Source organism: Talpa occidentalis, unplaced genomic scaffold (genome assembly GCF_014898055.3).
Source record: "Talpa occidentalis isolate TD23 unplaced genomic scaffold, MPIMG_talOcc4v2.1 talOcc4.4, whole genome shotgun sequence".
NCBI lineage: Eukaryota > Metazoa > Chordata > Mammalia > Eulipotyphla > Talpidae > Talpa > Talpa occidentalis.
The window spans coordinates 55,116,508-55,130,405 of NW_023604295.1; the positions used below are offsets into that span (position 1 = coordinate 55,116,508).

General features: G+C 37.5%; 2 protein-coding genes across 3 annotated transcripts in view; one reads left to right on the forward strand and one right to left on the reverse strand.

The window, feature by feature from the left end:
- GUCA1C (guanylate cyclase activator 1C) overlaps nucleotides 1-13,898 on the forward strand; it is a 103,663-nt gene that overhangs the window by 46,483 nt on the left and 43,282 nt on the right.
- LOC119257542 (T-cell receptor-associated transmembrane adapter 1) overlaps nucleotides 10,318-13,898 on the reverse strand; it is a 45,835-nt gene continuing 42,254 nt past the window's right edge. For both annotated transcript variants that reach the window (XM_054700622.1, XM_037525594.2), the window contains exon 6: nucleotides 10,318-10,737. In XM_054700622.1, the coding sequence (XP_054556597.1) occupies nucleotides 10,480-10,737 (258 nt within the window). In that variant the 3' untranslated portion in view covers nucleotides 10,318-10,479. The remainder of the gene's footprint in view (nucleotides 10,738-13,898) is intronic.

Consider the following 13,898-nt stretch of genomic DNA (forward strand, 5'->3'; position numbering starts at 1 on the left):
CAGAGTCTATCCATTAGATTAGGGTCCCTGGAAGTATAGAACAGAAAACTCAAAATAACAACATTTATTTTTTTTTTTTTCCATTTCTTTTTTTTTTTTTAATCTTAAATTTTAATTTTATATTCCCCCATACAATTGCAAACGCCCCATTCTGACCCCAATCCTTCCCCTCCCGCCCCCCACCCCCCAAAAAGTGTCTCTGGTTCATAGTTTTTTGTTGATTTTGATTTTCACTTTCTTATATTCATTTTCCTGGTCCCTTATTTAAGTTTTCTAGATTCCTGCTATGAGTGAGACCATCCGGTATTTTTCTTTTTCTTTTTGGCTTAAAATAACAACATTTAAATAAAGTTTTCTCTTACGTTAAAGAAGCTGCCGATTGTGGGTCCATGTTGGACTGATGTTTCATGTATTAGGGACTTAGGTTCTTGTTTCTCTGTCCTCCTCAGCCCATGGTTTCCATCCTGCCTTCTAATATTAGACTGTCCACAATTCAGCCATCATAACTGTTCCAGCTAGAGGGAATGAGGGCCAAAGAAGGCCACATTAGGCTTCAGTTGGGAACACTATTTCAGCAGTTTAACATCTACTGGACAAAGTCTAACAGGCAAGGAAGACAATTCAAGACTATTGTAATTGATGAGGAAGGCTGAATTCAATTCCACTGAAACAGAAAATTGGAATAGTTTTAGGAGCTGAAGTGGGGTGATCTTCATTCACCCATGTTTGCTAATTTGCTATACATGGAGGAGTAAGGCGGTGGAATTGTAATTTAGAGCAACATATCAGATACCCACTGAAAGTTAGCCTTCTACCAACTCCACCCACAAAGAGATGGGGAAATAATAGAGCCACTATCTTGCTTGGATGTCTGCATTTCAAAGAAATGGTTCCCAGGTCCTTGAGAAAGATATTCTTGGGTCTATAAATTACCAAAAGTCTTTTAAGGAAATTTACGTACATTCAAAGGAGGGTAGGGAAATAATTTCAATTATAAAACTTTCAAAGTGAGTAGTCTAGGGCCTTGCAAGAGGTTAAGCACAGCACTATGAAGCTATCCGAAGCCTCTGCATTACGAGTTTGATCCCGGCCGGCAAGGGAGCTACCCACCCACATGGCACAGCAGACCTCTCCTATCTCGCCCGCTACTCCCCTCAGCAGTGTATTTCAGTCAGTCTGCCTGTCTTCTCCCCACTCTGTCTCTAGTGAATCTTCTCACCCACCTCTAGCCTGTATCCCAGTTCTTGTATGCATAAATAAATAAATCTTAAAAAAAAAAAAGTGAATAGTCTAGGAAAAGGGAAGTGGAGGCTTAACATCAGGAAGAAATCTTTCTAAAATTTGTCAAGCTAAGAAGAATCTTAGGCACTCTTGGTTACCAGCTGAAAATTAAGTTTCTGCAAAACAATGAGCTATCACCTCACACTTATGATATGGTTATAATCAAAAACACAAGGAATAGGTGTTGGTAAGGATATAGAGAAAAGGAAATTCTGGTGCACTGTTGATAGGAATGCAAATTGGGGGCATGATTGTGGAAAACAGTATGGAGATTCCTCAAAAAAAATTAAGAATAGATGTAACATATGATACAGTTATCCACTCTTGATATTCATCCAAAGAATATGAAAATAATAATTCAGAGAGGAATATGCACCCCTGTGTTTATTGTTTAGCCAAGAGTTATAAACCTAAGTACCCACCAACAGTCTAGTGACTAATCAAGAAGTGGTACATATGCAATGAAATACTGTAAGTTGGTAAGGTTATAGGAGTGACAATCAGCATAAAAATACACCTCTGTTAAATTTGTGTTCTTTCTTGTTCCCTGCTCTACATTTTAATTTTTCCTGCTTTTAGTGTCTTAATATAAATTGTCTTGCTCATCAAGGGAACATTAAATCTCAGAAAGAGATTTAAAGCATATATCAAAACTAATCACCCTCCTTTTCCTTTGCCAGAAATAAGTCCTTTAATACCAAAGGGAAATGAGTTATTGCTCCTGTTCTTGAGACTTAAGCGATCTTTTTGGGATCTTAAGACATTCTCAGTGAAAAATCTCAAGGCTGTGGAACTCATTTGTTTTTCCACACAACATTTTCTCATTTCCCTACTTACATTTTCTTTAAGGTGAAATGTGAAAGCTTATAATGATACTTCTGGGGGAAAGCTTTGAGAATTACCACCAATGAAGCATACATATTCCCTTACTATTTCTTTGAAATCAGTAATTTTCAGCTTATTAACCTTTCAGAGAATACTGGCTATGTTAGGGGGAAAGGATGTCCTGAGCTAATTCCATGCAGGCTTTGTGGACCCCATGCCCACTCCAGACCAAAGCCATCAGGACATTGGGAAAGTCAAATCCCATCACCACCAAAGGGAAGGTGGCTGGAACCTGAGGGTGGGGTTAAGCAGCCAGGTTTGGTATAAAACCAGACACATGGGCTTTGGGGGTCCCTTTTTGGCTCTCCGCCAGCTCGCAGCTCGGCCAGCTCTCGGAGTGCTTTTGGGTTTCCAGGTAGGCGGATCAGGTAGGACGCATTAAAGACTTTATCTCCCTTTTTCTCCTTGAGTTGTACATTTCCTCATTTCCCTTTCCCTTGTAAATAAACCTTTTATTAACCTTTTGTGTGTGCCTGTAGTGGAGTATTAATAAGTGCCTTTTAAGCGCGCAGGTGAGGACCCACAGCCAGGCAACCCGTTTTTATATCGGGGCTGCCCTGTAACAGCTAGTTTACAGAATTACACTAAAATATGTTGTAGAACATATACTAAAGTTGTGTGAGGGGCTTGGAGTTCTGCTTCTGCTTGCATGGATTGACATCTTGGATTTACCCTTCACCTGCGTGTATATGCCCTCTCAACCTTAAACAACAAAGATCCAGACAAAATATATGAGACAATATGTAGCAGCAGGAAGGCACAGGGTAGGTTCTCTGTGATCTGAGCACATGGGTAAGGGAGAGTCCTGGAACCCTCGGTGGCTTTTCAGGCTTTTATTAAGCACTTTTTATACCATATGTAGTGTGGCACCCAGGTACACGTCAGGCAGGGGGCCCGACGGGCCAGGATGCTGGTGGGCCTTTCCGCTCCCCGGAGAATCGTCACTCTTTCTGGGCTCTCTGACGGTCTCTCGTGGTCTCTGCTTCTTCTTTGCTGCTCTGTTGGTTCTGATCTCGTTCTGCTGCTCTTTTCTGCTCTTGGTTCCATTCTCCTGGTTTCTTTCCATGACACCGCCCTTAAAAGCCCAGTCTCAGCCCACCTATGCATGCCCACACCCTATTCCAGGTGTCCGCCACCAGACATGCATGTAGGACCACAGGGATCCATCATCTTAATGCTAATGGTGGGAGGGCAGAAAAGCCTGGATGCTTTTTCACTTACCCTACACAATGCCATTCAAGACATTGAACATTAGACAATAATGGTCAGTAATCCCCGAAAGATGGGAAGTAAACAAGGTGAATCCGACTATCACCATACCTTACTGCTTATGTTGCAGAAATAAATTCTAGCCTTTTACCCAGGCACAGGAAGAACAAGCGGTACTTCAGGAATGGTGAGGTCAGGAGAAGCGTTATTACTCACGCATGAGGTCTCAGACCTGGGTAGTCTGTTAAGGTCTGAGCACCCCTCTAGAGACAAAGTGTTTCTTTCATACAGAACCATCTTATATTGATAACATCGGTCAGTTAGCATAAAAATTCTTGACAAAAGGGGGAAAGATGCGGATATTTGAGGATGGCATGGGAGATCAATCAGCCTGGCTGGCTGTCAGAACTTGTTAAAATGTAACCTTGTTTAGATATGCTTATTAAGGAAGCAAACTTGTTATTTACACTTACTTTGCATTATTTACTGCACCAGGCCTATGACTCTGTAGCAGGAAACAGGAAAGATTTTATTTGCTTAGCAGTTCCCTTTGACTTAGATCAAGTTCTCAGGTCCTAGAGCAGTGTAGGGTAAGTGAAAAAGTATCAGGCTTTTCTGCCCTCCCACCATTAGGATGGATGATGGATCCCTGCGGTCCTGAATGCATGCGGTCCTGAATGCATGCCTGATGGCAGGCACCTGGAGTAGGGTGTGGGCATATGTAGATGGGATTCACCTGGGCTAAGACTAGGCTTATAAGAGCGGTGTCACGGGGACGCCAGCAGAACAACCACGAGAAGGAGAGAGAGTGAGAGCAAAAGAGAGAGCTAAAGAGAAGCAGAGACCCCCCAGAGAAGGCAGAGAGCCCAGACAGAGTGAAGACTTAGTGGGGGCTGGGAGGCCTCCCAGCCCCCCAGTACCTCTGCCTGCTGGGTACCTGGTAAATCCCAATGAAAGCCTGAAAAGCCACCGAGGGCTCCAGGACTCTCTCCTCCTTTACTCCGTCTGCTTGGATCATAGAGATCCTGCCCTGTGGCCCCCCACCGCTACAAATAGGTAAAGGAAGTCTAGGTATTGTTCACTGAGCTGAAGTGAGGAGATTCTGAACTGCAAAGAGAAGAAAGCAGAGTGCTAGAGAGGAGAAGCTATATATAGTGAGAACTCTGGAGATCTTGAGTTTGCAGTTAAATGCTGATTAGAGTATGCATGTGTACACTACCACTGTTTGGGGGGGAAGCTATCTGAAAAGATTAAACACTTCCTATGGCTCACACAGGTTGGGAAGAGTACCCATTTTCAACAGCCAGAGTGGAAAACCTCCTAATTCATGAGGGCTTGAGCAGGTTTTCACCTGAGATAAATATAGCCTGCCAGTTAAGGGAGAACCTACTGTTACAGATCTCTCCATAAAAGGGGAGGTGTCATGTTCCCTGCCCCACTTAATGATGGGCGGGGCTGAATTGCCAGGTGAAGTTATAATGGAAAGCAGTGGCTTCTGGAGGAGAAGAGAGGAGAGCTCTTGTTCCTGTGGCCCTATTTGCATCCTTGAACTGTTGGGAAGGAGACCGAGAAGAGACATGTAGAGACCCTTGAAACAGACACACAGGTGAGAAACACCCGGGGAGATTGATAGTGGCAGCCATTTTCTTACCGTGGCATCTGCTTTTGTCCCAGCTTTTTGCGACCTGCTGCAGAATCCCTTTCCTATAGTTCTACACCAGAAGGGGCCTCAGAGGCACCACTTTGGGCTGAGCTGCCCACAAGGGTATGGGTAATTTTGGGTGTTGTGTAGGGAAAAGAAAAGATTAATAACTGAATACATAATAAGAGAAAACTTCTAAAGTGAAACACACAAAAAAATAATACTCTAGTGAAATGTGGATAATTTCAAGCAATTGAAGACCTGAAAACGAGGGCTACAGAAAAAAATGTTAGTTAAAATACTGATTTTTCCCTAAATTTAATGAACACTATAAACTCAGATTCAGGAAGCTCAACAATCTCTGCACACTGGACATGTATTTTAAAAACTATAAGGCATATGGTTTAACACCAGTGATAAAGAAAATTTTTAAACAGTAGGAAAAAAGTAAGAAATAACAGACAAAGCAAATATGGCACCATGTTTTTCTGCAGAAATTGAGGCGACAGTGGAGTGGTATCTTTAAATTACTGAAAGAAAATTGTAGTCAACTCAACCTTGAACATTTTATCCAGCAAAAAATGTCTTTCAAAATTAAAGACAAAGACTTTTTCAGCTACACAAAAGCTGAGGGAATTCATCTTTAGGAAGCCTGAAATTAAAGTAATGTTTAAACTAAACATTAAACTACATTAAATAAATGTTAAGGGAAATTCTTTAAATTGAAGAATAATGATAATAGATGGAATCTGGGATCTACACAAAGGATTGAAAAATTCGAGAAAAGTTAACTATGGGGATAAACATGAAGAAATTTTTTATTATTTAAATCTTTTTAGAAAAATAATAGGTCTTTTAAAGGAAATATAGTACAGTTGTGATACATGTATGAAGAATTAGAAGTACACTACTTTAAGGTTCCTGTGTCAAAATCTTATATCATTTGAATGTAGATTGTGGTAAATTAAAGAAGCTTATTATAAACTCTGACATAGGAAATGCCATTTCATCAATAATGGCATTTTAGTGTCATTCACTAAAATGGCACAACATACACATAACTATTTAACATTGAAGATAAAATAGAAACATAAAATACTGATATAATCTAGAAAGTCATACAAAGGAAAAAACAAACAGGCAGATGAATGGAAAACATATATTTATAGTGTTGTTTTGAACCTGACCATAACATTAATTGCATTACATGAAAATGGTCTAATGCTTTTTAAAAACATCTCTTGGTTCACTTGTGTAATTGTTTCTCTGAAGTATGTACCTAGGAACAGACATAGGGAATGAAATACTAGTGACAATGTTGTCCAAAAAATGTTGCGCCTGTTACCTTTGACCAGCAGCAAAGGGAAGCATCTGATACTCATATTTTAGTCAATATTTAACATAAATTGATTTCTAGGAAAATAATTCAGTAAGTAGAGTTAATAAGGTATTTCATTGTAGTCATAATTTGCATTTCCATGTCTCCAAATAAGAGTGAACATCTTTTTATATAAAAACAAAAAAGAAAATAGAAAAAAGTCCAAACCCTCCAATTAAATGGCAGCAATTTTCAGATTGGATTTAAAAAAGCAAAACAAATTATATTCTGCCTATAAAAATTTCATTTTAAATATAAAGATGTAGTTAGGTTAAAATAAGATATACAAAGTTATACTGTATTAACATTAATCAGACAGCTGGAATGACAATATTAATGTTTAATAAAGCAGAGAAAATACTATCAATGGTAAAGAAGGTCATTTCATAATAAAGGTAGCAACTCATCAAGAAAACAAAGCTTCTAAATACTTAGGTATCTAATAATGGAGCAGGGCATCTAATAATAGATGCAACCTATGAAGCTATCTGCAGCCACTGCAGCATGAGTTAGATCCCCAGCCAGGGAGCTGCCCACATGGCACAGCAGACATCTGACTCACCTGCTGCTCACCTCAGCAGTATATTTCAGTTAGTCTTCCTGTTCTGCTCCCTGCTCTGTCTCTGGTGAATCCTCTCACCACCCCCACCCCCCCACCTCTGCCCTGTATCCCAGTTCTTATATGCATAAATAAATAAATCTTTAAAAAATAATAATAATAGAGCATCAAAAAAGAATGGCAAGGAAAGACAGAAAATGTAGAATTATAGTCAGAGATTTCAACATTCCCCTCCCAATAATTGATAGAATAAATAGGCAAAACCAATGAGGATATAGACTTGAAACATTTACCAACCAAATTGAAATGTATAGAATACCCTTCCCAACAACAACAGAATACACATTTTTTTCAGGTTTACATCATCACCTACTGAGATAAATCATGTTCTGAATAATAAAGGAAGGCTCAATAAATTTAAAAGGATTCAAGTCATATGCTCCCTGACCACAAAGGCATTAAATTGGAAATCAGTAACAGAAAGAGATAGTGAAAACCTCCAAACATTTGGAAATTAAATAACAAGCTTCTAATTAACCCACGAATCAAAGAAGAAATCAAGAGAAATTGAAAGTATTTGAAATGGATCAATATGAAAACACAAAAATTGCAGGCCAAAACAAAACAAAGCAATTATTTTTAAAGAGGAGCATTTATTAAACTAAATGCCTAATTTAGACAAGCAGAAAAGTCTCATGTTAATGATCCCTGCTTCTACCTTAAAGCTAAAAAACAACAGAACAGAACACAAATAAGCAGAAGAAAGGGTTTACTATAGATCAGTGTTCAAATTATTTTAAAAGAAAATATAAAAACAATAGAAGAATTATGTGAACTGTAACATTTTCTTTGAGAAAGCCAATAAAGTTGATAAATTACAACTGGATATATTGGGGGGGGAGGGTAAAGGAGAGGAAGCAAATCCCCAAAGAGGTGAAATAACTAGAGATTCCACAAATATTGAAAGGATAACATGGAATATTTGTAACACGTTTATGCCAGTGAATTTAACAACTTAGAGGAGAAGGACAAATTCCTCAAAAGAAACAAACTATCAAATTCACTCAACAGGAAGTAGATGACTTTAAAGAATTTGAATCTGTATCAAAAAACCTCCCCACATATCAGTCATTAGATATATTTGATGCATAAAACTCAGAATATTTTTTCATTTTTTATTTTATACATATTTTACATCATTCTTCCTTTTTATACAATGCATACTTTCTCCTCTCAGGTGTAGTCCTTGTGTAACTCCCACCACCAATTCACCTGTGCACCATCACCATAGTCCCATGTGCTCTTCTCTCCCCCATTTTGAGCCTTCTTCCTCCCCCTTCCCTGCAGTGTCTCTGATTTATAGTTGCCTGTTAATTTTGTTTTTTAAGTTACATTTTTTTTCTGATCCCTTATTTGGTTCCCCTACATTCCTCCTGTAAGTGAAACCTTGTAATATTTTTCCTTTTTTTTCTGGCTTATTTCACTTGAACATAATCCCTTTCAGCTCCATCCATGTTGCTGCGAATGGCATAAGTTTATCTTTTTTGATTGCTGAAAACTCAAAATATTATTGAATGGTATTCAAATGATATAAACCAGAGGCAAAAATTCAAATATTTCCAGGAAATAGGTAAATAATACAAGTGAATGATGTGAAATAGGTACATGAAAAAATAAGAAAAAGTTCCTGCCAAAAATATAATACTGAACTCTATAGAAATGTAACATAGTGTACACATGATAGGAAAGAATTTATTTTAATTTGTAAATTAAAAATGAAAGTCAATGTCATTATTAATTGATTATTAATTGTATTTCTGTGGTTCTGTGGCTCTTCTCTAGAATCAGAAACTTGACTGTTTTTCTTCTTCCTTAGATATTACTATTTTGGTGTATTTTCTGTGGCATTGCAGAAAACTTCACTTTACCTTGGCATTGACATTGTCATGTGAGTCATAAAGAAAATAATTATTGAATGAAATATTTCTTTCCAAATATAGATAGAATTCTTGCATAGCAACATACTCTTCCTTTCTTCTCTAATTGGGTGGTTCCTTCTCTTTGTTCATTTCTCAGAATTCAAATTTCTTCTCCAGAGATGCCGTCTCTCTGTTGTGCTCTCATTCTTGTTTTCTTAATAGCATGCTTCACTACTGTTAGCTACACTTTTCTTTGTCAAGCTAATAGCCTTTTTTAATAGTCTGTAAATAAGTTCTGTGGGCTCAGGATCTCTGCTTCACTCATCACTGTGTACAAGTGTCTAACTTAGTGCCCAACTACAGGAGCCCAACAAAGAGCTAAAGACAGAGTGAATAAAATGCACTAAATTCTGGTCAGTAGACAGGATTCAGGGTTGTCATGTATAATTTTCTTGGTCAGTGAAGATTTGAAATCCAATTAAACTGCTATTTTAAATGTGGAAAGATAAAGTTTTATTAGTAATTTTTCAGAGGACAATTTAGGAGCATTGTCAGAATTTAAACTGGACATATAATTTGACCAAACTCAGAAATATATTCCATAGAGACTCACGATATGCACACCTTTTAGAAAGACAATTTGTTTCCTAGGAATTTAGCTTAAAGCAGGTATCAGACAAGTACCCAAATATGTGTGAAGAAGTTTTCTCATTATTTATGAAAACAAAAAACAGGTTGGAAATGAACTAAATACATTTTGAAATTGTTTAAATAGATTCTGATATAGTCATCAATTAGATACTATGTAGGCATTAATATTATGATACATAACTATTCAGGTATAATTAAATATAACAGTGGAAATAAATCCACAATGTATTGTTAAGTGAAAGGAATTTAAATAATGTATAAAACATTATTTAGTTTTTTTTAAAAAAAATTTAGTTTTTTTTTAAAAAAAATAACGAATTATATACATGGATATGCTCAGAAAAATATAGAAAATTGCTCATGGTAAATATCTCTGGTAGAATTTCTCAATTTGTTTTGCTACTTGTTTATTGTTACAAGTAGCATGTATCAGCTCTATAATAATTTTTAAAACTAACAAAGATATTTCCACTTGGGGAAAAATACTTTAAGAAAATCCACTTCTATTAGGAACGTATTTTAAAGTTTCCCATGCCTTTCAATCAAATTTCCTCCAATTATCACATTGGTGATAAAAGAGAAATGTTTTCTTTAAAAAAAAAAAAATCATTGACTTTTTTTCCCAACATATTCCAGAACACTATGTTTACAAAATTGTTTTTATTTTCCCGAGTATTGTTGGTAGGATTGTGCCTGTGTTATCAAGCTCAATTTGCAAATTTGATTTTATTTTACATTTTATAGCATAGGTGTTTTTCAAGTGAATTCTAGTTAATTTAAGTAACTCCTATTTACGGAATTACTTTTGGTTGCTTGGTGGTAAACTCTAGATAACAGAGGCAAGGGCTATCTCGCTAACAAACGATCAGACCATTACCCCCTCAAATCATACTGTGTCATGTGGGTATCGTGTTTCCTCGAACACCATGTCATCAAGAGCCCAATCATAGCCCAGCTAATTTGTAGGTTCTTTCTTGGCACGAATCAGTCCAAACAGTCTGATGGGGTCATCGTGAATGTTTTCCTCCTCTGTCTGGCCTTCTGGTGGGAAATTGTCTACCAGAGTGGTCTGGGAAATACTGGCATTCTTTGAAGGTAATTGCTTGTTTTCATCCTTGTCTGACAAAAAAGCATTCTGTTTCCTGGGCTTCCTGCGCTTCCCCTCATTGTTGTGGCCCAGTGGGGCATAGAACATCTCTCTTTCACTGGTTACCTAAAAAGAAAGGCGTGTTAATTTCTCATTGTTAGCCCAATCTTCAACTTTGATGGCTTCTGGGAGGCCTATGAATAACAAGTAGCTCCTTTTCTGGGCTTCTGCTACCTCTTTTACCAAATTTGCCAGCTAGGATGAGAATAAAAAACAATAGTGGGCTCAAGCCTTTTATGTGGAAATGAATTCTTACATGAAATTTTTGTGTATTTTCATTTCCTGTACTTAATATATGCATGAACATTTATTTTTTATTTTTTTTTATAGAGGCATGTTTTATTTATTTATTTTATTTGTTTGTTTGTTTTGTTTATACATGCACTGGGTACAGTCAGAAGCGCTGGAGGGTGAGAGAATTCACCAGAGCCAGAGCGGGGAGCAGAACAAGCAGAAGGACCGAAGTACACTGCTGAGGGGAGCAGTGGGCGGCAGGAGAGGTCTGCGCGCCATGTGGGACCCTCTTCCAGTGGCCGGGGAGCAGCCGGGGATCGAACCAGCACCGCAGAGGCCGTGGGCAGCTTCACAACCCAGCGCTCAACCACTGCGCCACCGGGGAGGCCCTGCATGAACATTTCAGATGAATTTTTGTCTGCCTCTCCCACTAAGGTTTCAAGAACCTCAGAGTGCTCTTGCCCTATGTTGCTCTTAGCAGCTAACATTACTTTAGCTTGCTAAGCTGGGAACAAGGATGATAGGAAAGGATTTAGAAAATTAAGGTCTACTCTACTTATGTTTGATAATTGGCACCCACCAAAGCCCCTGATCTATCTACATTTTTGAGAATCAGAACTATAAGAAATATAAAGGCAGTGTTCATTTATGTGATTAGCACTAGCTAATCACAAGCTAACTTTCCTTACTGTTTCCTTCATGACTGCCTGTCCCCAGATTTTCTTGATTTTCACATGAATGTAGAGGGGGTGTGGTGCTCCTCTCTGACTTAGAACCAGGTCAAAACTGAACTAAGAAGGACAGAGATCTAAGGAAATCTGGGGAAACAAGATTCAAAGGCAGGACCTTGAAGTTGATCTTGGAAAGCCTGGGACCGAATCCCAGCTCTGCAATACACAGCTTTATGGGAGCTCGAACTGTTTTTTAAAACTATTTTGAGCCTCGATTTTCTTGTTTATGAAATGTGAGTACCTCTCTCATTGTGCTACTAGTAAATAAATAGATATATAAGGAAGCTATAGCCACTGTGTAAAAGTAAGGTTGTATTATGATTACGGAATTTTAGTTGTAGGCTAAAGCAACATTTCTGTATTGGTTACCTATGGAGTAGGCCAAAATTAAATCAATTTTTGGGGGTAAGGGAGAAACATTGGATTAACAAAAACCTGCTGCATCCACAGGCATCTCACTTTTGGCACTAATTTTCACACTAACAGTTTAATGTTAAATTGTCTACCAGGCAGAGGAGAAGACACTATTTACAACCTCTCTGGTATCTTAGTCTGACCTTTTATCCCTGTAATAATCTTTGCTGGAAAACTGCAATAGCTACTTAACTGGTATCTTGCTCTTGTCTCTTCCTCCAGCCAGTTAGCTTATATATTGTTTCCAAATTATACTTTTAAGGCACAGTGTTTCATATTTTACCATCCTGTCTCCAAAATTTTAGGCTGTCCACTAATGTCTGAATTTTATACTCTGGCAGTCCTTTACCTTTTTAATTTTGATCCCCAGGACTTCCCTACATAAACTCTATGTTCCAGGTAAAGTAGACAATGCATTAATACCTGCACATACCCTGTGCTTTTTTACCTGCTTTGCCTCTGCCCAGACAGATGGAAAAGGAAATGTCAGTGAAGTACAAAAATAACTAGAAGACATTCAGTAATATGAAGGGGTGGCTATCTTCCTGTTTGTCCAGCATTTAGTACTATCCTTTTTCTTTCATAAATTCTCCAGTTCCTTTTGGGAAAGTACTCTCTTCCTGCAGATTCTGGCAATAACAGTGTTTTCCCCAAAGCCCAGTACAACACTAAACATGTGATGTAGGCTGGAACCAATCATACCACCCATCTCCCTGGCGGCAGAAGTTAGCCTCAGAATGTGCATGTGATTTCAGAAAAGCCAATTGTATGGCATCTTTGGAAGTGATGTACTAAAAAGATTTCTTTTCCAGAAGTCCTGAGGAAGAACATCTGAATCTGCCAGTGACTTGTCCATCCTCAATGAAAGAATATGTTGATAACAAGTAGGGAGGAGACTAATGGAGAGAATCCTCCTATTCAGTCGTCTCAAAACCCAAACATAAACTTACACCTCCCAGTTAAACAAATAAATAATTTCCCTTTAATGCCAATGTAATTTGGGTTGGGTTTCTGCACTTTAAACTAAAAGCACTCCAAATAATGTATGTCTGGTCAACAATAAGTCAACTTTATCAAGTGTTGGAGAATTCAAAGAAAATTAGTCTTAAGAAAGATCATAGGTGATACATGTATAGTCATTCATGACTTCCAGAGTGTTGTTTCAGCTGAACAGATAAGTTGAAAATATATAAGCAGGTATAAAAGAATGTGTATCTGTGGAAAGAAATGGAAACAGTAGAGGAAAGTAAGAATCAGTTCAGGAATTAGAGAGAAAACAGATTGAAGCAAAGTTGTGTTGTTTTGTTTGCTTTTGTTTTTTTTTTAAATGTTGGGGAGATTTGTGTATATTTATAGGTAAATTATAATAATTCATTTAAAGAAAAATAGAAAGTGGACATAAGTAGGAGTATTGGCTTTGAAAAGGAAAGAGGATGATTCTGATACAGGAGGGAAAGAGTGGTTGATTCGAGATTATGAATGAAAATAAAAGTAGTAAGGTCAAACTTGTGTCCCTTAAATATTCAAATTATGGAAACCCTTGTGGACTCATTTTATTATTAGGTTTCCTGATGAACTCTTCCTAGTTAGTAGCAGACTGGCTTATATTACACATTCTGAACTGTACACATCATTCTTAAAGAGCAAGGAGTTTCTTTTTCTAACACTTTATCATGTTTTATGCACAATATTGTATATTCCCTTTGCTCTTATAATTGACAGCATGACAAAATAAGCATTGTGGTAGTAAACTAGCTAGTAGTTTTGATAATGATCATTCTAATAAAACAGAATTGTGAAAACAGATTACTTATAATATATTCTAAATTTATAAAAATATCTTTAAGT